At 59.1% G+C, this 20,960-nt stretch overlaps 1 protein-coding gene across 4 annotated transcripts in view; it reads left to right on the top strand.

Moving 5' to 3' along the window:
• The window catches only part of TBC1D22A (TBC1 domain family member 22A), a 334,217-nt gene that overhangs the window by 231,700 nt on the left and 81,557 nt on the right, over window positions 1–20,960 (top strand). For 3 of the 4 annotated variants that reach the window (XM_025456232.3, XM_025456222.3, XM_049115233.1), the window contains exon 11: window positions 7,105–7,232. The exons of the other annotated variant lie outside the window; for it this stretch is intronic. In XM_025456232.3, coding sequence (XP_025312017.1) covers window positions 7,105–7,232 — 128 coding nt within the window. The remainder of the gene's footprint in view (window positions 1–7,104; window positions 7,233–20,960) is intronic. 4 annotated transcript variants of the gene reach the window in all.

The raw sequence follows: 20,960 nt of genomic DNA, 5'->3' as shown, positions 1-20,960 counted from the left end.
GGGAGGCCCTTCCTGGCATCCTCTGCGCCCTCTGGCCACACACAGGGCCGTGGCTCTCCCCTCTTGTTGGCTGCTGCTATGCCAGGAACTTTGCAGAGAGTGTTATGAGGCAGCAGGCTTCTCAGGGGAGGGCCTCAGGGCACTGGGAGCCTCCAAGAACTTTCCAGAAGCAGACCTGGGATTTGAACCCAGGCTCTCCTGATTCTACACCTGAGGTCTTAGCACTCTTCCTTAGGGTCTGGCCCAGGCTCCCCTGCTGCCCAAGGGAGAAGACAGGCCAGCAGCCCAGATTCAGGCCACTGCCTCCTCCCTGCCCCTGGTGTGGGGCTGGCAAGACCGTTTGTCTGCAGGGATTTGTCGGGAGTGTCCTGTGCTTCGAGGGTGGAATCACAGGTGCTGGTTTCTGCTCTGTCTCCTTACTTCCCCTGTGTATCCACCCCCGTCCCCTTCCAGCTCAGACCCTCCATCCCTGTGGGGGCCTCTGTGGGGTCTGTAATGGGGAGCCCTAGGCCTCCCTGTCATGGAGCTGGCTGGGACAGGCCCACTCCTGCCGCTCTCCGACTCGGCCCCTTCCTCCTGGCCGTGCCCCTGTGCCCCCGACACAGCGAGGGTCCTCGGGCCCGTGGATGCATGTGGGCCCTGCCTCCCTATGGGGCCTGCCTTTTCCAGCCGCAGTGTTAACATACACCAGGCTTGCAAACCCTGAGCGTGGGTGGGCCCAGACACAGGGCTTCTCAGCTGCGGAGAGGCCCACGTTCACTGTCAGGTGGCCCTTGTTTTGTTCCTTTTTTATCTCCTTGCCTGATAGAGAATTGAAATCTTCCTTCCAAATCAAAGCCTATTCATACCGTGCCCGGCAGAGGTGTGGTGTATTCATGTCTGTTCTCAGCTTTGTGGAGGGGCTCTGCACGGCGCTCTTTGTCAGGTACCTAAGTGTGAGCACTTACCTTACTCTTTGGGCAAATAAATCTAAGTAGTGTCTGCAGGGCAGACAGTGTGTGTTTTTTTATGCCAAGTCAATGGGATCCTTGTTTTTGTCCTCTTTAGCATAAATCCTGGACACAGTGTGTTTGCATAATGTATTTTTATTTTTAATCAAGAAGACAAGATGTTTCAGCAGAATTTTCAATCTGTAGATCTGCTGTTTAAAGTACTGAGAAAAGGGTCCGGCAAATATTTTGGCGGCCTCTGTGCATGCCAGCATGACGGCCACCTTCTGGGGACACCGTGACGATGGCAGTGCCCTGGCTTGCCATGGAGGGTTTTGTGAAAAAAAAAAACAAAACTTTTCAACGTGAAAGATGACAATACTTACATCTGCCCACTCATTCGTACGTACACTCTTATTTCCAGGGAAACAGGAAATTCCAAATTCAGAATTATTGCTAACCAAATTACCTTCATCAGCGAAAGAGCATCTGCTCACAATTACTTATCAAATAGGAAAAATGAAGCTTTTCAGCATATATGTTTGCAGCCCTGACGTCTATAAATTGAAAGTAATGTGCCGAGTTTAGTCCATTTTTCTACGCGTTCCAGACAGGATGCAGCCCTGCCAGGAGTCCCACCCAACCAGGAGGAGGGTTGGGAGGGCGGGCAGTGGGTCCACTTTGTCACTCTCCACCACTTCCTCCCAGAGAAGCCACCTTGGCAGGAGCGATGCTGTGCTGGTGGTGGGACCGTGGCTCCTGCGGGTCTGAGCCATCGGGGGTGGCTGGGGGGGGGGGCGGCCTCGGGGTGCCTCCTCTCAGCTCATGCCTGGGGCTTAGAGCCCCGCCACAGGGGCAGGGAGGGGACTGGCCTTCTCAGTGCCGCCCAGGGCCTCCGAGGCCCACACCTGGCAGAGAGAAGGCTGGGCGTGCAGGGCTGCTTATTCTGATGAAGCAGATAAATGTGAGACTCGAGGTTGAATTTTCTCTCCTCTCGGCTGCTGAGCTATTGGAGGGCAGGCCGCAGGCCTCATTTGCCTGGTAGTGTCCTCTCCCAGGCAGCCAGGTATGTGGGGGTGGGAGGAGGCTGGTAAATCCTCCCGGGAAGAGCGATAGATGAGGAGCCTTTGCTCTGGAAGGACATTGCCTGTGTCCTTGTGGGATCAGCAGGGCGTCGGGTTTCTGGTCATTCTTGATGTCTCTGCCTCCCCACACGGGCAGTGGGCAGTCGCTGTGCCCTGGAGCTGGTACCCAGAGACACAGGGCAAGGCCGCGCACCCACCTGGCAGTGCAGGCCTCACTTTAGGACACGGGGAGGGGCAGCCCTGAGTCCCGCATCCAGTCCACTGCCGCCTGGCCTGCATCGGGACATTTGACCCAGCCTGCCTCACTGCACAGGCACAGGGTGGGCGTGCCCCCGGGTCAGGGTCCTGCAGGCCTCACCCCTTCAGGAAGGGTGCGGGTCATCACGCTTGGCTAGGATGGGCCCCCCTGGCCAGGCCTAGGACAGGGGCTGCCTCTGTCTGCATCCCGGGGGAGAGGTGGGAACTTGCCTGGTACCTCTGCTCCTGCGACTTCACGTGGAACTCACTGTAGAAGAGAAAGGGTTAATCTTTATGGTTTCTTGGGTCACTTCAGTGGTAGATGTTCCAGAAATATGTGTTTAATTTTTCAAATCTGTGCGCTTGCCAGTTTACATTAGAAAGGTGACTCATGCCTCCCAGGCACGTTTTCAGAGCTGTTTCCCCAGTTTGTAAACTGGTGACCTTCTCCTACACGGGCTGGAAGCACTACAGCCGCGCGTGGGCCTGCTTGGGGAGGCAGAGGCCGTTCTGTCCTTAAGTCCTGTGGGCAGCTCGTCTCCCAGCTTTCTGTCCTGCCACGTCCTGAGAACCTCCAGTTCTGGCCATCGTCTCCCTCAGCGTGGTGCCCAGCACTGCCTGCACGCCAGGCAATGGAGTCCCCGGCCCGCAGGAGGCCAGGGTCCGGGGGAAGACCCACTGCTGGTACCCCAGGGAGAGCCTGGGTGACGGCCTCCCTCAGTGGCCTGATGCTCCCTCAGCAAATAGCCCGTGGTGTCCCGCGCAGGAGCAGAGGGTGTGGAGCAGTGTGCAGCGGCCCCTGAAAACATAACGTGAATCCACGTCGGTAAACTCAGAGTTAGTCTTTCCTTCCCAACCGTTAACCCCGTGACCGACCCACTGCTGTCTCTGATGGCGTCGGGGTGGTGCCGTGGCCACAAGGATGACTTGACTGGGATAGGTGGGCCGGCCGCTGTGCCTCAGGAGGCCCCGGGTTGCTGACCTGCTGTAGCGCTGGGGCCTGTCCTGCTCTGGTGGACGAGCCACTGGCATGGCCCAGCTGTCTCTGTAGAGCAGCAGGCCGGGGTGACTGGCGGGGCCAGGAGCCACCAGCGGGGACCAGGAGCTAGTGGGGCCAGGAGCCACCAGTGGGGCCAGAAGCCGCCAGTGGGGGCCAGGAGCCACCAGCGGGGCCAGGAGCCGCCGGCAGGGACCAGGAGCCACCAGCAGGGACCAGGAGCTGGTGGGGCCAGGAGCCACCGGTGGGGCCAGGAGCCACCGGCAGGACCAACCTGTCCCGGGAGCTGCCCATCCTGGGAGCCACCCTGTGTCGGCCTCCCTTCTTCCCGGGCCGTTGTCGGGCGGTGGTCCCGTCTGCCCAGTGTCGACCCTCTTCCTGCTGGTCTTCTCCATGCTGCCAACTGTATACTTTTTCTATGTGAAGGAGGCTTCTTCAGTAAAATCAGAAATTCTCTAAACTGCTGTTTTCTAGGGTTCTCATATTTGAATTTCAGGCTAACTGGAGCGCCTGAGTCCGTGCCCTGGGTGGTGGTGGAGGCTGGCCGTCAGCCGGTGGGGCTTCTGCCCTTGGCAGCAGTCAGGCCTGGATGGAAGGGCCACTCAGGGCCCTTGGAGCTCTCATGAGCTTTGGTTTCAGAGCTGAGGATAATTGCAGGCTAGAAATCATTCTTCAGTTCTTTACAAAGAACACAGTGTCCCGCCGCGTTGCTGAGAACGCTCCTTGGTGTTGACTGCGGGAGCAGAGGCGGAGGGGAGGCTGGGTGGTTGGGGCTGTATCCGTGCCCGGTGTGGTCACAGGGTCCTCCGTGCAGTTGCACGCTCCTGCCCCCCTCCTGCCCTCGCTCAGGCGCCTCGCAGACCCTTGCCAGGCGCCTGGTGTGTGCCGGGGCAGGGGGCACAGAGGTGACTGGCCCCCAGTACCTGCCCCAGGCCGGGCATGCACCCTCAGCCGTGAAGGCCAGGTGCCACGGGAGATGCTTTTCTCCGGGTGTTCGTAGCAGCAAGGAGAGGGACAGGCTGACCGCACGGGCAGCTTCAGAGATCTCCCCCAGTGTTTGGCCGTGAGTGGCGCTGCGCCGGAACGGCTGAGGAGGCCCAGGGGAGGGCCCGGTGGTTGGTTGGGCATTGAAGGGGTGTCGTCAGCCACCCGAGGGAAACTCCCTGTGGGGCGTGTTGGGAGTCTGGGGGCTGAGGACGAGGTGCATTCTGAGGCTTTCCAGTTGTATCTGTGGACCAGTGTTTCTCAAACCGTGGGCCATTGATGGGACCCTCAGGACATCTGGAGAGAAACCCCCTCGTGGCTTTAAGCGCTCCCGAGCTGACGGCTAGGGACACGGGGAGAGGATTGCCCTCTCCTGTCTGGGGGCTCTTGTCCATGAAAAGCTGTGACTCATTTCTGCTGGGGAGGCCCTGCCTAGTGCCACGCCGTTGACTGCTGGCCACTTTATCCTCCGCTCGAGTGAGTGGAAACTTCTCTTTGGTGGTGAAATTAAGTTTTTAAAAAATTAATTGTATTTAATAAAATATAAGCTGATGAGAAGAACATGGTTAAAAAGACCAGTGAGGCACCACCTGTGGGTTGTGCCTGCCCTGTCCTATGCACAGAACTTCTAGAACAGAGACCCCATGTGTGAGGGTAGAGTCCTGGTGTCTGTCCTCTGTCCCCTGGGGTGCCTGCAAAGGTTCCCAGTACATCAGAATCTTCTGGAGACCTGACTGAACACAGACTCAGACCCCCCGCCCCCGAAAGACTGTGATCAGGAAAGTTGAGATGAGCCTCAGAACCTATGTTCTCAGCCCCTGAGATGCGGGTGCTGCGCAGCTTGGTGTGGGGACCACCGAAGTCAGCCCCTGTGGCCCCGCTCGTCAGGCCAGCCCACCCCTGAGCTGGCCTTGTGCTCCCCGGGTCCCAGAGGTCGCTCAGACCTGAACTCCTTGAGGGCCTCCAGCCTGCGCTCACCTGGGCCCTGGGCCCCCAGGGCAGGGGGCCAGGCCCTTGTCTGCAGGCCGAGGACTCAGGATGGAGCTCAGAGGGGCCCAGGATGAAGAGGACTTTCCGTTGAAAGCTTAGGTTCTATCTTAAAAGCCAACGATGACGATTGACTTCATTTCATACTGCATATTTATTTGCTTTACTGTAAGAATGGCTTTGAGATTTCTCAGGGTGACCTGTTCTTACTGCCCTAGCGTGGCCCCATACGCTTCCTGCTGACGCCAGCCCTGATAGCGCCTGGCTCCCCAGTTCACACGCCATCCCAGCCCCTTGTCCACAGAAATGTTCTCCTCCTTAGGCTTTCACGGGGGAGGACAAGTGGGATTGGTAATGTAGAAACGCAGGGGTCTTCCTTCGAACCTGCATGGGCTTGGTCAATGCCCCCTCCCAGCATGTGAATCGCCCCTCCTGGGAGAGGGGCCCCTGCCCTTAGGAGCTGAATACTGGGGTGAGCAAACCCCAGCCGGAGGAGCCTCCCTCTCTGCCTGCTTCCTGGCCTCCGCACCCTGGGCCCAGCCTGCCCTGTGCTGCGCCTGGAGCCCTCGGACCCAGATTTGTCCCGGAAGAGGCAGCATGTGGCCAGGGCCTCTGGGGTCTTCCACAGCCTAGTCCTGCCAGCCCCTCCCTGGCACCTTGCTCCCAGCTGGCTGCAAGGGCTCAATCATCAGCCTGTGCGGTTCTTCTCACCCCTGAGTAGTCACTCACTGTCTTGTTGGGATTGTTCTTCAGGGTGTTGCTGGGTCTGCTGTACTGCGTGGCTCAGCTGTTCCCCCACACCCAGCCCGCATGTGTCCTGCCCCGCCGGCCACACGAGGGTGCCCAGGCGTGTTTGTTGCACAGCCAGGGACAGCAGTGGCTTGGGGTGGGATGTCGTAGCAGAGCCAGTGAAGGAACTGGCTCCACGTGCGAGAACCAGAGCCGTCCGGAACTTTTCTGTGGCCAGCCTCCCCCTCCTGTAGGCAAGAGCTCCTCCCAGCCAAGAACTCATGCTTCAGCCACAGTGCCTGTCTGCAAGGTGCAGAGGGTCTCAGGACAGGGTCCTCCCACCCCTCGTACCCCCACCCCATACTTAGTGCTTAGGAAAGCCTTGTTGCTGCAGTGCTGCAAGTTACCAGGAACACGAGTGAAAACAAACCAGTAAGCAGCAAAACACTAACACTTATTTATTTGTTAGTTCTAGAACTTTTTTGGGGAGAGCTGGAAAATGTATGAACTTTTTTCAGGGTCACTTCTCAGGGCTGGTTACAGGGGAAGGTAATAAGCCCCAGAGAGAAGGAAAACGTATGCGGAAAAAGTGCTTTTAGCAGCTCTTGGTGGGCCCTGATTGAGGAGTCTGCATGGAGGGTTCCAGTTCCCAGGCAGGACCCGTTTGGCAATATTTGCTTGTCCTGTGAAATCGCACGGGTGCTTCCCAGGCCACTTGGAGCAGATCTTTATGGGGCAGAATGTTGGGAAGTCACAGGGCCACCATGAGCCCCAGAATCTTTGCTCCCTGCAGTGGCACCTCCAGGGTCCACAGACTGTGCAGCTTCATGGAGCTCTGGAGCCTCCCTGCAGAGAGGCCTGGGTGGGGAGCACGAGGTCCAAGCTGCGGAGTTGCTGCTTGTCACAACGGGGTGGGGAGGCATCCTTGGGGTCACATGCACATGACCCGGGAGCCACCCTTGCCGCTGTGACTGTCACGGCACCCCCGCTGCTCACTTTCCCCGAGGAAGAGTCTATCTGCACTCTTCTAATAAGGATGACTTCTCCGGCCCCTTGGGGACGTTGCTTGGGCATCAGGCGGTTGGAGTGGGTGGTTCCAGGGCGGCCCCCGGGGGCTCTCCCTCACAGCCTGGGGGTCTCTGTTTGTCTCATGCAGAGCAAGTCCACCGGCACCTGGACCAGCACGAGGTGAGGTACCTGCAGTTCGCCTTCCGCTGGATGAACAACCTGCTGATGCGGGAAGTGCCCCTCCACTGCACCATCCGCCTGTGGGACACCTACCAGGTGAGCTGCCCGCACCTCGCCCTGCCCCCGCTCGCTGCCTCCTGCCACCGGCCTCTTCCCGCTTGGCGTCTGCTCGGGCACAGGTGGTTGTTCCGAAGTCCTTTTCTGGTGTCCTTGTCCCGAGTAGACAGAACCGCGAGGAAGACCCTCCTGTAATTGTGTTTGTAGCTGTGTTTTGTTCCGATGGTGCCGAGACAGCATCCTTGCCAGGGTCCCGGGGTGCAGTGGGGAGGCTTGTAAGTCGGCTTACGTCTGTGCTGCGGCTGCCACAAACATTCACACTCAGGACTCACACGTTGTCTGTTTTGAGTCACTTATAATAAAGATTTTTTTTTTAAGTCACTGACAGATTCAGTGCGATATGAAATTTTCTCTCCACCGATTTTGGTGAAATTCATTTCTTCAGGAGATTGAGTTTTCTGGAACAAACCACCTTTGTTCCCTCGAGTGTCCCATTGCTTATTCTAGCACCTTTTCATTTTGCTGGAGATGTTTGCTGAAGCTGAGGCCGCCCTGCGGGGCTTACACGCCTGCTTTTCATCGTCACTCACAGAGAGCAGGAGCCTCCGTGGGACCTGGAGTGGAGTCCAGGGGAGGCTGGTTCTTGGCTCTGAGAGGCAGGTTTTTACTCCACCGAGCGCTGGCCCCTCATGGGCCCTGGACCAGGAAAGGGGGTGCACAGCAGCTGCCGAGTAGGGAGGCGGGAGGCCCTGTAGAGCGGGTCCTACCTATCCCTCTCCTTCCCTCCATGGAAGGAGCCTTGGTTTGCATCCTGCCGGTGGGATAGGAGTTCCAGCTGATCTCTGGAGCTCCAGCTGTTCCTGGCCCGGCGGCCGCTGCGTCTGACTCTGTGCTTAGCGTCACGGTAGTCTGCTAGAGCAGCACCCCAGAGTTCTGATCCTGCGGGAGGGAGGTCCTTGTGTCCCGCATGGACTCGGGGTGCTTCGTGCTTCTGACGTCCAGTGCTCTGACTTGGCTTTCTGTTTTTGTGGCTTGCTTATTCTGATAATGCTCACTGCAGAAATTTTGACGACTCATGTTGCTTGCATCCAGATCCCCCACTTTGTTTTGCTTCTTTGGGTACTTGGCAGTTACAGAATTTCTGGCCACTGACGTTTGCTGGGACATAAAGCCTTCCCTGGGCTGTTTGGTGAACGTGGCCGTCAGCCTGGTGCTATTAACCGGGTCTCAGTAGCATTGTAGGAAACAGACTTAATATCCCGTGACATGGGAACGCTCTCCATTTGTGATGGGTTCGGCCGTTGAAGACCCTGGCCCCCTCGTTAAATACACAGCTCCTTGTAATGCTGTCCCCATTACAGATAAATTAGGTATGAAGTCAATTGCATCGTGAGGAGCTAGGAAATGGATCTGTGCGTCTGTGGTCCTGCACCACTTCGCTAAAACTCCTAATAGGTATTAAAACTTTAAGTACAGTTGTGGCATCTTTATTGCATTAATTTTCCTGAAATTAAATTTTGTCATGAATTGACTCATTTGTACCATGGGCTCATTCTTGAACTGACGGTACCCGCTCATAAACCTTTTCATATCTTAAAAATTGGGGGTATTTCTATTTTACAGGCCCAAGTAACCATGAAATTGTATTACATCTTTTGGCAATGAAAATACATAGTAATCAGAGGATGGCATTCGGGTGATTACTCTCCCCTAAAGTGGGGTGTTTACCAGCTGGGCCACGGTAGGTTTAGTAGCTCTTTAACCCCTCATGGGGGCTTGAAGTCCTCTGGGGGCATGTGTCCTCGGAGGGTTTCGAGAGCACCTGCTCCGTCCCAGGCTCCTGACGAGGGAGTGGTGTGGAGATGAATGAGGTGCATCCTCACAGGCATGGAGACGGGCATTTAAGAGCACAAACGATGGAGAAGCAGCCCATGCTTCAGGGAGGTGGCCCCTGCTCCTGGGCATAGTGCGCCCACTGTCAGAGCGGTTCAGCTGTTGTGGGCTGGCCCCTCCCGGAGAGCCTCGGCCATGGGACTTGGCCGCCAGCTCTGCCCTCGGCTCCCCGTCCTTGCACCGCGGAAAGGGTGGGTTCCACCCTTCACCCGGCATGTGGATGCCGATCACCTGGGATGAGAGAGACCCCTGGGCCTGTTTCCTTCACCCCCGGCCTGCGGCTAGGGGTGAGGCCCTCAGGGGCCCTCGGTCAGCCAGGCCATGCTCTGGTTTCATTGCTGTTTCTCCCTGACCCTCCCTTCTCTTCTCCAAGCGAGCCCCTGCATCCATGTCAGTGAGAAGGTGCGCGGGCTTTGCTCTCAGGTGAGCGAGGATGGACCCCATGTTGGCAGGCAGGGGGTCAGGGGCGGGGTTCCCAGCCTGACAGTGCCCGCGCTGCACTGCCGTGACTGGACAGTGATGTTGTGAGCTCTGAGGAGGCTGGCCCGGGGCTTGCAGTCTCTTGGCCCTGAGGGACCCTGCTGTCCTGTGCTGGTGGCAGATTCGGGGGGCATGGGCAGCCCTGCTGAGGATCCCTTGGGAGGCACGTCCCCACAGTTTCCCCTCTGCCCTCAGCACGGTCCCAGCACGGAGCTGCGGCTGGAGTGACTCCCGGCAGGATGATGGTGGAGGGAGGGTGGTAACATGCCGGCCCTTGGCCTCCAGCTGAGCAGAAGTTCCTTCCTGGGTGCTGTCGTTCACTGATGCTCACGGGCACCTGGACAGAAGGCCCCTGCAGCCCCTCAGCCATGCGAGCGTGCGGGTACTCCCCCGTACGGACCCCCTAAGGGCTCCTCTGAGACCACCCCGAGGTGGGCCGGTGGATGCCTCCCACAGGTTCTTGTGAGAGTCACTTGGAGGGAGCAGGCCTGAGTGGCAGTGTCGTGTGAAAGGGAATGCTCAAGAGCAGGGCTGCCCCGTAAGCACGTGTCCTGCCCGCAATGCAGCGGCAGCTGGGTTCGCCGTCGCTGTGGACGGAGAGCTGGAGTGTGAGCGGTACCTGACATGACTCTCGTGTTCCAGGGAAAGGTAGGGCATGAAGCAGCGGGGGTCCCTGAGCATGGGGTGTGGCCTGGCTTCGCAGTCACCCCTGCAGGCCGGGTGCTAGACGGTGTGTGGCTCTTGGCCTCCTGTCAGCCTCCTGCTCCCACCTGTGCGGATGCTGCTTTCAGGAACACGTGTCAGGAGCCTGTGTGTACCAGGTGCCGTGCTGGGCCTTGGGCAGACATAAGAAGCCCCTCGTGGCACTGATGTCCCAGTGGGACAGATGCAGGAGCGTCCAGAAATGAGCCCTTGGTGAACGCGGCTCACATTACATCGTGATTCTTGCTGTGAAGAGGATAGTGAGGTGCAGGGAGCTGCGTGTGAGGGAGAGTGAGGGGAAGTGGCCCGTGCAGATTGTCCTGCCTGATTGAGGGGAACAGCCTAGATCCCGGAGCTGGCCGGACCTGCAGTCCTCCTGGTGCCGGGGGAGCTGAGGCGGTGACGTCAGCGCAGGCTGTGACCGTGGGAGCCCTTGTGAAGGAGCCAGGGCGTTGGGAGCTGCCCCTCTCCCTGTGGGTTTGGGGACGGCCACTTCGTGCAGGGCTGAGCTGGGACCTGAGTGAAGGGTGGAATGAGTCCTGTGAGCATCCAGGGAGAGGTTTTGGACAGGGAGCAGTGCTTCGGGAGCAAGCTTTGTCACTCCCGGGGACAGGTGACCCCTGATACAGGTACACGAGGTCACGTGGAAATATTTATAGACGTGTGCTTACACGCACGGGTTAGTCTCCACACACGACCTCCCAGTGCTCCAGAGGGAGCGGGGGCCCCTGAGGGAGTGGCAGGCCGCGGGGCTGGGGCAGGACGTGTGCAGGTGGGCCCAGAGCCGCCCACGGGGCCGGGGCACAGGCCATGCTCACACCACCCAGGACGGAGCCATGCTGGGGCCAGAGCTCCAACGAGGCAAATAACTCAGAACGCAGAGTTCGGCGGGGGTCCTGCTGATGGAGGAAGACCCCACAGGTTAGTCTCCCGCCCAGAGGAGTTCCAAATAAAGGACGAAGCGAGCCCGCCCTGGAGGAGCTGGGGCACAACCCCCCCAGCGGGGCCGGGCACACGGACCCCCTTCCAGAGGGCAGTGTGGATGGGGAGCCCGACGGATGGACGCCGCGGCCCCGAGACCGAGGTCACGTGGCAGGGTCAGCCTGGTGCCCAGAGTGGCAGGACGAGGAGAGCGCCCCACCTGCGGCCTTCCTCCCAGACCCGCGGCCCCAGACCGCCCCCCCAGAGGAACATCAGATGCGTCCCCAGTTACGTTCTGCAACGTCCTGCCCCGTGCTCCTCAGAACTGTCGGGGTCGTCAGAGCAAAGCTACATCTGAGGACCTGTCCTGACCCGGAGAACCCCAAGAAGACGGGATCACTGGATGTCGTATCCTGGACGGCGCCCTCGGGCGGCAGACAGCCTGAGGCAAATAAGGAGAACTGAGTGAAGTGTGGACACTACTCGGCAGCCGTGCATCAGTATTGGCTCATTGTCCATATTGTCCATGCTTAGCAGCGCCCTCCCCAGGCACGTCCCCCACTTCCTGGGGCTCCCGAGGTCCTGCCCATCTTGCTCCATGTGATGAGAACACCCCCAGGGTCACACCCTCCAAAGGAGGATGAGTCAGGTGCTGCCGTAGCTCACGCCACCACCAACCACCACGGCAGGCAGGTGTTTGCTCGCAGTCTGAGGACAGACGTCTGAGGTCAGGGTGTCTGCACAGTTGATTCCTGGTAGAGCTGTGCCCCTGGCTGGCGGACGGCTGCCCCCTCCCCGGTCCTCACGTGTCCTTTCCCCTGTTCACGTGGAGCAGGCGCTGTCTGACGCATCTTCCTCCTCCCATGGGGGCACCAGGTTTATCAGATCAGGGCGCTGCCCTTATGACCCCCTATAATTAGCTATGTGGAGGGCCTATGTCCAGGTACCATCCCACTGGGGTCTGGGCACTTCCCTGGGTTAAACCTTTGGGGTGGAGGGCGAGATCATGGCAGGAAGGGGGCTCAGCCGCACTTCCCAGGGCCCGGCTGGTACATCCTGCTGGTGCCTGGGCATCGAGTGAGGCTGCAGGTCCCCAACCCCACTCGTTCCCATCTTCCTCGAGCTGCTTCAGGCAGGACACCAGCAGGATTTGGCCTCAGCGGCCCCTCCCTCACCATCCTCGCATTTCATGCACATTCTGTGCAGTTGCTTATCTGTGACAAAATGGCACAAATGTGGCCTCTGTTTGTAGTGACCCTGGCAGGCCCAGGACTGTGTTTATGGCTTGGGACCCCACGGGCTCTGCCTTCTGAGGCCCAGGCCTTGCTCCTAGGGCCTCTGCCTGCAGCCGCAGGGTCCAGGGAGGGCACAGAGGTAGATCGTTACCTGCCCTCCCTCCCCGTGTCCCCAGCTGCCTTTATGTCCAGAAGTCTGGGGACAGAAGCTGCCATCGTGTCTGAGCCTGGCTGCTGGACCCCCCCAAGATCACGCAGAGGATGTGCCTCGTGCTCTGCTGACGAGGGCTCCCTGACCAAGATGTGGTCTGGGGTGAGCTGCAGTCATGCATCTGCTATGCTTCTGCTCTGCCTCCTCGTGGGGTGTCCACCAGAGAGGACCGTGCCAGGGAGGAGACTGGCCCACAGGGGTCGCAAATGTGGGTTTCCCCAAGGCCAGAGACTGGGGTGAAGTTTCTGGACTGCGCTGCTTTTGTGCTAAATGGCATTAGAATATCAGCCAGCTCAGGATTGCTGTAGCTGCTCGGGGTCTGCTGTGGTTCCATATGAATTTAGGTTTGTTTTTCTATTTCTGTGAAAAGTGTCATTGGAATTTTGATGGGGATTGCGGTGAGTCTGCAGCTGGCTTTGGGGGTTGTGGGCCTTTCACCCTATTAATTCATCGGGTCCACGAGCACAGGCTGTCTTTCCATCTGTTTCATCCTCAGTTCTGTTCGTCAGTGTTCAGTTTCTAGTGTGCAGTCCTGTCACTTCTGTGGTTGGATTCACTAAGTATTTTATTTTATTCAAGGCACTTGTCCGTGGGGTAGTTCCTGATAGCTCATCATCGGGGTAGAGAAACGCAGCTGATTTTTGTATATTGATGTTCAATGTGCAACTTGACTATTTGTTTATGCCAAGGAAACGAGGTCAGCATCTCGTGAGGCATATGCACCCCCGTGTTCATTGTTCACAATAGCCAGGACACGGGAGTGACGTGTGGGTTTGCAGGCACGTGACCGTGCGAGGGGGCCTGGCTGGGGTGCCAGTGGGGTGGGGTGGGGTGAGGGAGCCCAGTGGGGAGGAAGCCCAGGCATGCACAGAGCCAGTGGGAGGGATTCTGGAGCAAGGCATCCAGTGGAAGGTTCTAGGGTAATGGAAGTGTCCGGTGGGGTAGCCTGTGGGCACAGTGGCTTATTCAACATGGAAAAATGTGACCGAGGAACTGAATTTTTAATTATAATTTATTCAAATTTAAATTGAACAGCCCATTCAGTGAGTGGCTGCCTTACGTGGGGTGCCGCCCTGGGAAGGGGGTGGTGGGGTCAGTAGGTCGGGGTGAGGAGAAGGTGGCTCCACCTGGAAGGCCCGTGGGCCCCGCATAGCAGTGCCTTGGCTGCTGATGGCTGTAGACAGGTGCACTCTGGGTGGGCTGGGCTGACCTGAGCTTGTGTTGAGGTGACCCCCGTTGTCTGAGTGGTGTGGCGGTGAGTGGGGAGGCACACGGGACGGGAAGGGGACGGAGGGCTGGTTACATGGTGGGCAGTCCAGAGCGTTTCCTAGCTCACAGAGATTGCCATTGGTGCAGTGAGGGAAGCTGGCTGGGTGGTGGGGACGTTGCCCCGGGCCGGGGTCCCTTCCACCCCAGGGTCCTGTGAGGCAGATTCGGAAGTGAGTGTGCCGCCGGGCACTTCCTGAAGTGAAGGACACCAATGGCTTTCCCGAGGGAAATGGGAGAGCTGGGTCCTAGGGGACAGTTGCCGCTCCGGCTGGGGTCTGGTACTGGGGGCGTGAGCCGCTGCGGGACCGGGCCCTTGAGTGGGAGTGTGTCCCTGTGAATGCCACCTTCCACCTGCCTTCTCCAGCACCGCCCAGCCCCTGGGCGTGTGGGCTCCCCTCCTCCTTTCTGAGCCAAGGACCGCTCTGGTAAACGAGGGTGGTGCTGATGGGGCCTTGGAGGCTTAACGCTTCCTACAACCCGGGGATTTCGTTTTAAGAAAAAAAAATGTTCTTCTGCCAGGTATTGCAAGATGACTTCATTTGGCTTAAAGCATCTATTAAATTCTTTCCTCGTGTTATCCAAAGGCCACCTGAATTCTAATTAGGATACTTCCACTGTCCATACCCTGAAGAGTGGCTTCAGTCACGCTCTTCAAGAGGCTGGCAGTAAATCACAGGCGATGAACTGCGGAGCTCTTCTTCGGATCTGGTCATCTGCATGCCGTCTGTCTTAGGTCGCGACCTCTAGAGGCAGAGCCACTGCGCATGGGCTCAGGGCAGGCTCTGCTGGTGGGCGAGGTGGGCGGCCCCAGGCCCCTCATGCACACACATCGGGGGAGTGGCATGAGGGCCATCCGTCTCTGGGGTTTGTTGTACCAGTAAAGCGCTGAATAAAGCGCTGGTCTACGGGCAGCCAAATGGAACTGGGTCCTTCCAGAAGGGGATCTGTGTGGACGTGCTGTGCAGGCCCCAGTGACGAAGACACAGTGGCCTCTGCCCCAGCTCACTCTAGGCAGTGTGGCCAGAGCAGCGGCCAGCAGCTGGGACCACGGCTGTGAGTGCCCATCTCTGCGGCCCTGACTGGAGGCCCTGCAGCGTGCTATAGCGGCAGGGCCCGTGTGGCAATGGGGCTGTGGTCTGTGGAGAGCCGGCACTGCTCAGCCCACCGTGCCACAGAGTCGGAGGGGTGAATGAAGGGAAGCCGGTCTCAATCGTGCTGTTCTCAAACCCTGGCAGCCGAGGAGCAGCCGTGGGCTTCTGTGGGCTGGCTGTGCCCTTTCTGAGACACGGCTCCAAGTTCCCCAGCACCTGGTGGTGCCCAACGGGGCAGCAGGGTAGGGGGTCAGGGCCCCTCCGTGTGCCCACTGCTGAGAGGGGCTGCCACAGACCCCTGGATGCTCCAAGATGCATCTCCTGATGTTGCTCTGATCGGGAAACAGCCAGGTTTGCTGCTGGGAACACATCCTTATGGCACCTGGTCCTTGTGCACCATTTTCAGTGAAATCTCTCCAGTTTTTTCATTTTTGTGCTACTTGGCCTATGCACTCTTTGCTTTTCTGGGAGAAGGTGCGTCAGAGATCGTGAGAGGTGGGGCCTCGCGGCGCTTCAGAGGATGTGTCCACACCTGTGGGGAAGAGCTTGATCGTTGCACCTTGTGGGGTGCCCCTGGAGTCATTCGGTTCGGGCGTGTTTGCTGAGCGTCTACTCTGGGCCTCGCCCTGCTCTCAGGCCTGGGGACACAGTGATGGACCTCAGAGAGCCCACACCCAGCAGGAGAGCCTGGCCACCAGCTGTGAGACAGTCGCTCATGTACGTCTCTGCTGAGAAAGGGGCACCAGGATGCCTGGTCCCCAGGGTTGTGCAGCCAGTATATAGGGAGGCGTCGTGGGCCCCGGAGTGAGACTGCCTGGTGACGAAGGCTTCCAGCAGAAGGTCTTAGGGCAGGAGTCCTGAGATCCCCGGCCAGGATGGAACGAACAAAGAGTGTGCGGGAGGAAGGCCACCAGGAACGAGGGCAGGTGGGTGCGGATGTGCAGCACACAGGGTGTGGAGGAAGGGCCCAGAGGCTGCTGGCACGCTCCAGGCAGGGGACAGAGTGGTCGTGGGAGCTGGCGAGAAGATGCTGGATTGGCAATAACCAGGCACTGTGTGTGATTGTACCTGATGCCAGGGACGTGTATCTGTGGATGATCTTTATCCATCTGTCCTCCTGTCTGCCCACCGGTCAGTTCTTCTAGTCGTCCACCCTCTGCAGCGTGAACCCTGGTCTGTGTGGGGCACCATGTGGGCCCTGGGTCTCTCGAGATGTCTGAGGCGGCCTTCCTGCTCTGAGGGGTCCACTGCCTGGTGTGGGAGGTGGACACGTGGCAGTTACAGGATGTGCTGTGCCAGAGGTGACGAGGTAGGGCACCCAGGGCACCTCACTCTGCCCAGGGGTGTTGAGGAGGCTTCCCAGGGGACACTTCAGCAGGACCTTGAGCCGAGGACATGCCGGGCCCAGAGCCAGGTGCCAGGAAGTGCTTGCCAGGAAAGGAGCGTGGTTTGGCTTGAAGGGGGAGCAAGTGTGGAGGCTGAAGAGGCAGGTATTCACAGCCTGCTGTGTGGGAGGTGTGGTGGGCGTGGCTGCATCCGGATATTTGGGTGCTGGGCAGATGGAGGCCAATGAACTCTGGGGGCCACGGGCACTGGGTGGCCTGGATGGGGGTGGGAGGGCAGGTTCAGGTCCATGGTCTCGTCCACCAGGCTCAGTGCTCTCAGCAATGTTCCCAGAGGGTGACTTAGCTTCTGTAGGTTTGGGTTTCTGCCTGTACGAGAGCTTGATGCTGGTTCCTGTGGCTGTTCCTCCACCCCGGGATGAGGACCTGATGCTGTGGCTGCTCCTCCACCCCGTGATGAGGGCCTGGTGCTGTGGCTGCTCTTCCACCCCATGGTGAGGGCCTGGTGCTGTGGCTGCTCCTCCACCCCGTGATGAGGGCCTGGTGCTGTGGATGCTCCTCCACCCCCGGGATGAGGGCCTGGTGCTGTGGCTGCTCCTCCACCCCATGGTGAGGGCCTGGTGCTGTGGCTGCTCCTCCACCCCGGGATGAGGGCCTGGTGCTGTGGATGCTCCTCCACCCCCGGGATGAGGGCCTGGTGCTGTGGATGCTCCTCCACCCCGTGATGAGGACCTGGTGCTGTGGCTGCTCCTCCACCCTGTGATGAGGGCCTGGTGCTGTGGCTGCTCCTCCACCCCCGGTATGAGGGTCTGGTGCTGTGGATGCTCCTCCACCCCGTGATGAGGGCCTGGTGCTGTGGCTGCTCCTCCACCCCGTGATGAGGGCCTGGTGCTGTGGCTGCTCCTCCACCCTGTGATGAGGGCCTGGTGCTGTGGCTGCTCCTCCACCCCCGGGTTGAGGGCCTGGTGCTGTGGCTGCTCCTCCACCCCATGATGAGGGTCTGGTGCTGTGGCTGCTCCTCCACCCCGGGATGAGGGCCTGGTGCTGTGGACGCTTCTCCACCCCCGGGATGAGGGCCTGGTGCTGTGGCTGCTCCTCCACCCCAGGATGAGGGCCTGGTGCTGTGGCTGCTCCTCCACCCCAGGATGAGGGTCTGGTGCTGTGGCTGCTCCTCCACCCCAGGATGAGGGCCTGGTGCTATGGCTGCTCCTCCACCCCCGGGATGAGGACCTGGTACTGTGGCTGCTCCTCCACCCCGGGATGAGAGCCTGGTGCTGTGGACGCTCCTCCACCCCAGGATGAGGGCCTGGTGCTGTGGCTGGACCTCCAGCAGGCCCACCAGCCCCCCTGCAGGAAGTGCTGAGTTGAGGGTGCTGGGGCCTGGCACACAGTCCTTGGCAGTTGTCCTTGTCAGGCGGGGTTTGGGTGGTGGAGGGGCCCTGTGTGTGAGGCCTAGGGCCGGCTCTGCACTCAGGTGGCGTTCTAGGCAGGTTGTGCCTGCCTTAGTGATTGGTGCCGAATTTAAATCATGCCCAGGGTTGCCCCACGGCTTCCCCTGTGTCCCAGGGGTCCCAGCTCTCAGAGGCTACCTGGGGCCTCTCCGCTGCGCTGTACCTGCAGGAGGTCACTGGCCACCCCTGGGCGTGGAGGAGAGCACCCTCTGAGTGCAGCCCCCATGGGAGCTCTGCCCAGGGAGCCAGGTGACAGTCGTGTGGCGCTCCTGAACCTTCAGGCTGCTGCGGCGCTGGTTCGCAGGCGTTGAAGCTGATGGATTGGGTTAATCTAATAAACTGGAGAAGCAGGTCTCCTTACAACATACTTTTTCATAAGCCCATTAAGATTTGAGGTCGTAAGCTTTTCATGTCTGCCCTCCTACGGGAGCAGGCATAGATCACTGTCAGCTGGGCAAGGATTTAGAAATGAGAATATTCAGCAAGACGGTGCTCACTGCTGATAACTTTGCAGGAAGGAGCTGGGAGAGGGTGTCTCCACTCTTTCAGAGTGCCAATAAAGTCAGTGTCCTGGGGATTTAGAAGTAGTATTTAAAGAAGTATCTGGAATGTCCTTAGTGACTCTAAGACTTTCATTCATATTTCAATCAGGTTGGGTTTTATCAGAGCTCGTTCAGGGTTTGGGCTCTAAGGAGAAGACACCTTTCCGCTGCAGGCCTGGTTTGCTCTAGCACAGTCGGCCAGGTCTAGGGGGCCCAAGTCTGGTCCAGGTGCTTCCTGGGAACGAGGGACTTTCTGGGTGGGGGCTTGGGGCATCTGTCAGCTTCCACGCAGTCGCTGATGTGGGTGGTCATCTCCTGCTTCTGTGTAGGTGAACTTCCAATTTGTCCTTGGAGTGAGAAGAAAAGGTTGCTCGACATTTTAGTCTCTGAATTCTAAACTTGTAACAGGTAAAATCTTTATTTCTGGGACGTTATGTGAGGAGTGATTGTCAGGTGCCCCTGCCCAGCACCAGGCCAGACAGGGCAGCTCCTTGTTGACAGCCACTCGCTCACTGCAGGAAAGCACTATTGCAAAGTGACAGTCACTCCTGGAGCTGGGATGAGGGACCGTTCCTGGTGAGAACTAGCTCACCATGGCTGAGTGCCTGCTAGCGGCTGGGAGAGCCTGGACCTGTGAGTTTGAGAAAGAACCAGGGGCTTTGCGTGATCTCTTGGAAGTCAGCGGTGTGTCCTGTCTGCCATCCTGTCCAGAGCCCCCAGGCCTCACCAGATTCTCTGGCCCCTTAGAGTCTCCAGCTCCTTCGGACCGAGCCCTGTGCTGCTCCATCTTTGCCCAAGGTCTGCATGTCCTGCCACTTCTTTCGGGGACCATGGACCACTGGGTCCTGGCAGGCTGCAGCATCGTTGGGATAGGCCCCTTAGTTCCTGAGTGACTGGTTGGGATGCACATGGGAGGACCAAGAATGCCTGTTGAGTGAATGGGTAACACAGACCAGCAGGGAGGGTGCCCCCACCTCCTGTAAAAGGGGGGGAGGTGTGGCTGGGAGAGACACCTGGAGACACAGGTGTCACCTGTGTCCAAGGGCTGGCCTGGGCCCTGGCATGGGACTTGGTCTTGGTGGCTCTGGAGGAGGAACTGGAATCTGTAAGTAGAAGGGACAGGGCCTAGTAACCAGAACGTCTTCGTGCTGGAGGTGAGGCCGTAACAGGTGTGGGGCCCTGGCGTTGCCCAGGTTTTAGTTCATGAGGAGTCAGAGCCAGAGAGCTATGGCCAGCACCCCGAGCCCTGAGCCGGGATCTGCACATCCCCAGTACAGGGCTGCTGGAGCCCCTGGCTGGGAGTGTGAGGTGAGAAAGCTGGGGGCTTCACGTAAGGTCACACTGTGGGTAATGGCTCGTCACGGTTTTACTGAGCTCTCAGGTGATATATTCATGAATATTTTATCTTCAGTGTGACCTTAAGCAGCCTGTCTAACATCTTTAGGCTTTTGGACAGAAGGTTCAAGAAAACCAGGGGCTGTTAGGGGAAGCCCACGGAAGGGCTGGCTTCACCTGCTTCGTCAAGGAGGGTGTGTATCCTCCTGGGGGGCCGGCCCGAGTAAGGAGTGGGCAGGTGGGGGGCCAGGCCTGCCAGCCCTGGGCAGCGGCGGGGGGTGCTGCTCCATGTGCAGGAGGCCACCCCTGCCCCTGCCCAGTGCACAGCTCTAGGCTCTGCCATGGTTGAGAGGGAGTGACTGTGACCCAGTAGGTACCAGTAATACATGTGCAGGGAAATGACCGAAGTGTGTCTTCGTTACCAGTGACGTAAATCGTGGTCCTGCAGGGCTGCCTCCGTCACTTGCCCAGGGCATGTGCTCAGAACACCTCCAGGGGCCCCATGGGCGCTGGGCCACCCAGACCCTCAGCCACTTCTGCGGCCAGGGTCGCAGAGGGTGGAAAGCCCCAGGCCGGGCAGGGACCGAGGTGAGCAGCCACTGGTGTAAGGAGATGCAGTGCCAATGGCTTGGGGCAAATGCTCAGGAGGCCCGTTCGTGGAGCCGGTCATCACATGGCCGGTTACCGTCTCCCTCAGCGTCGAGGCTCTAGAAGGGTGTGTGGCGAGGGGGCGGTCCCTGCACCGGTCATCAGCTCCACGGTGCCTGGGTGGGTTCCCCTGGCCATGCCGTGCTTCAGCTCCGCCCACCTTTTGGTGCAAACTCTGCAGGTTCCCTTTGCTCACTAACCCCGGGCGGATCTCTGTTCCAAACGCCGGGCTTTGTTGCAGCCTCGTGGCCACGGTGGGGCTGACCCAGCATTGCGGAGACCTGTCTGCTATCCTAGTGGGTTGAGGGCAGAAGGGAGGGCTTGTTCACCTGGCCCTTCTATGAAAGATGAAAGATGGTTGTCAGCCCAGTGGAAGAAAGAGTAAGAAAACTGTGAGAGGGGTCCCAGCTGAGTCTTCCCTGAGCCGTCCTGACAGGAATGGCCCGTCTGGGAGCCATCTCCCTGAGGGTAGGCACAAGGGGAAGCCTGGTTTATTGGTGAGCACTTCCTGAGGTCAGCCGAGGCCCAAGCAGCGGTGGCCCTGGGCCAGGACAGACGTCCTCACTATCAGGAGAAGAGGTGGTGGTGCTGGCTCTCTGCTGGCCGTCAGTTACGGCACGGATGAGGGCATGGCCCCTCTGTGCCC

The sequence above is a fragment of the Canis lupus genome, chromosome 10, assembly GCF_003254725.2.
Source record: "Canis lupus dingo isolate Sandy chromosome 10, ASM325472v2, whole genome shotgun sequence".
In the NCBI taxonomy this organism is placed as follows: domain Eukaryota; kingdom Metazoa; phylum Chordata; class Mammalia; order Carnivora; family Canidae; genus Canis; species Canis lupus.
The sequence above is the reverse complement of the archived record's forward strand: the minus strand, read 5'-3'. Positions and strand labels throughout refer to the sequence as shown.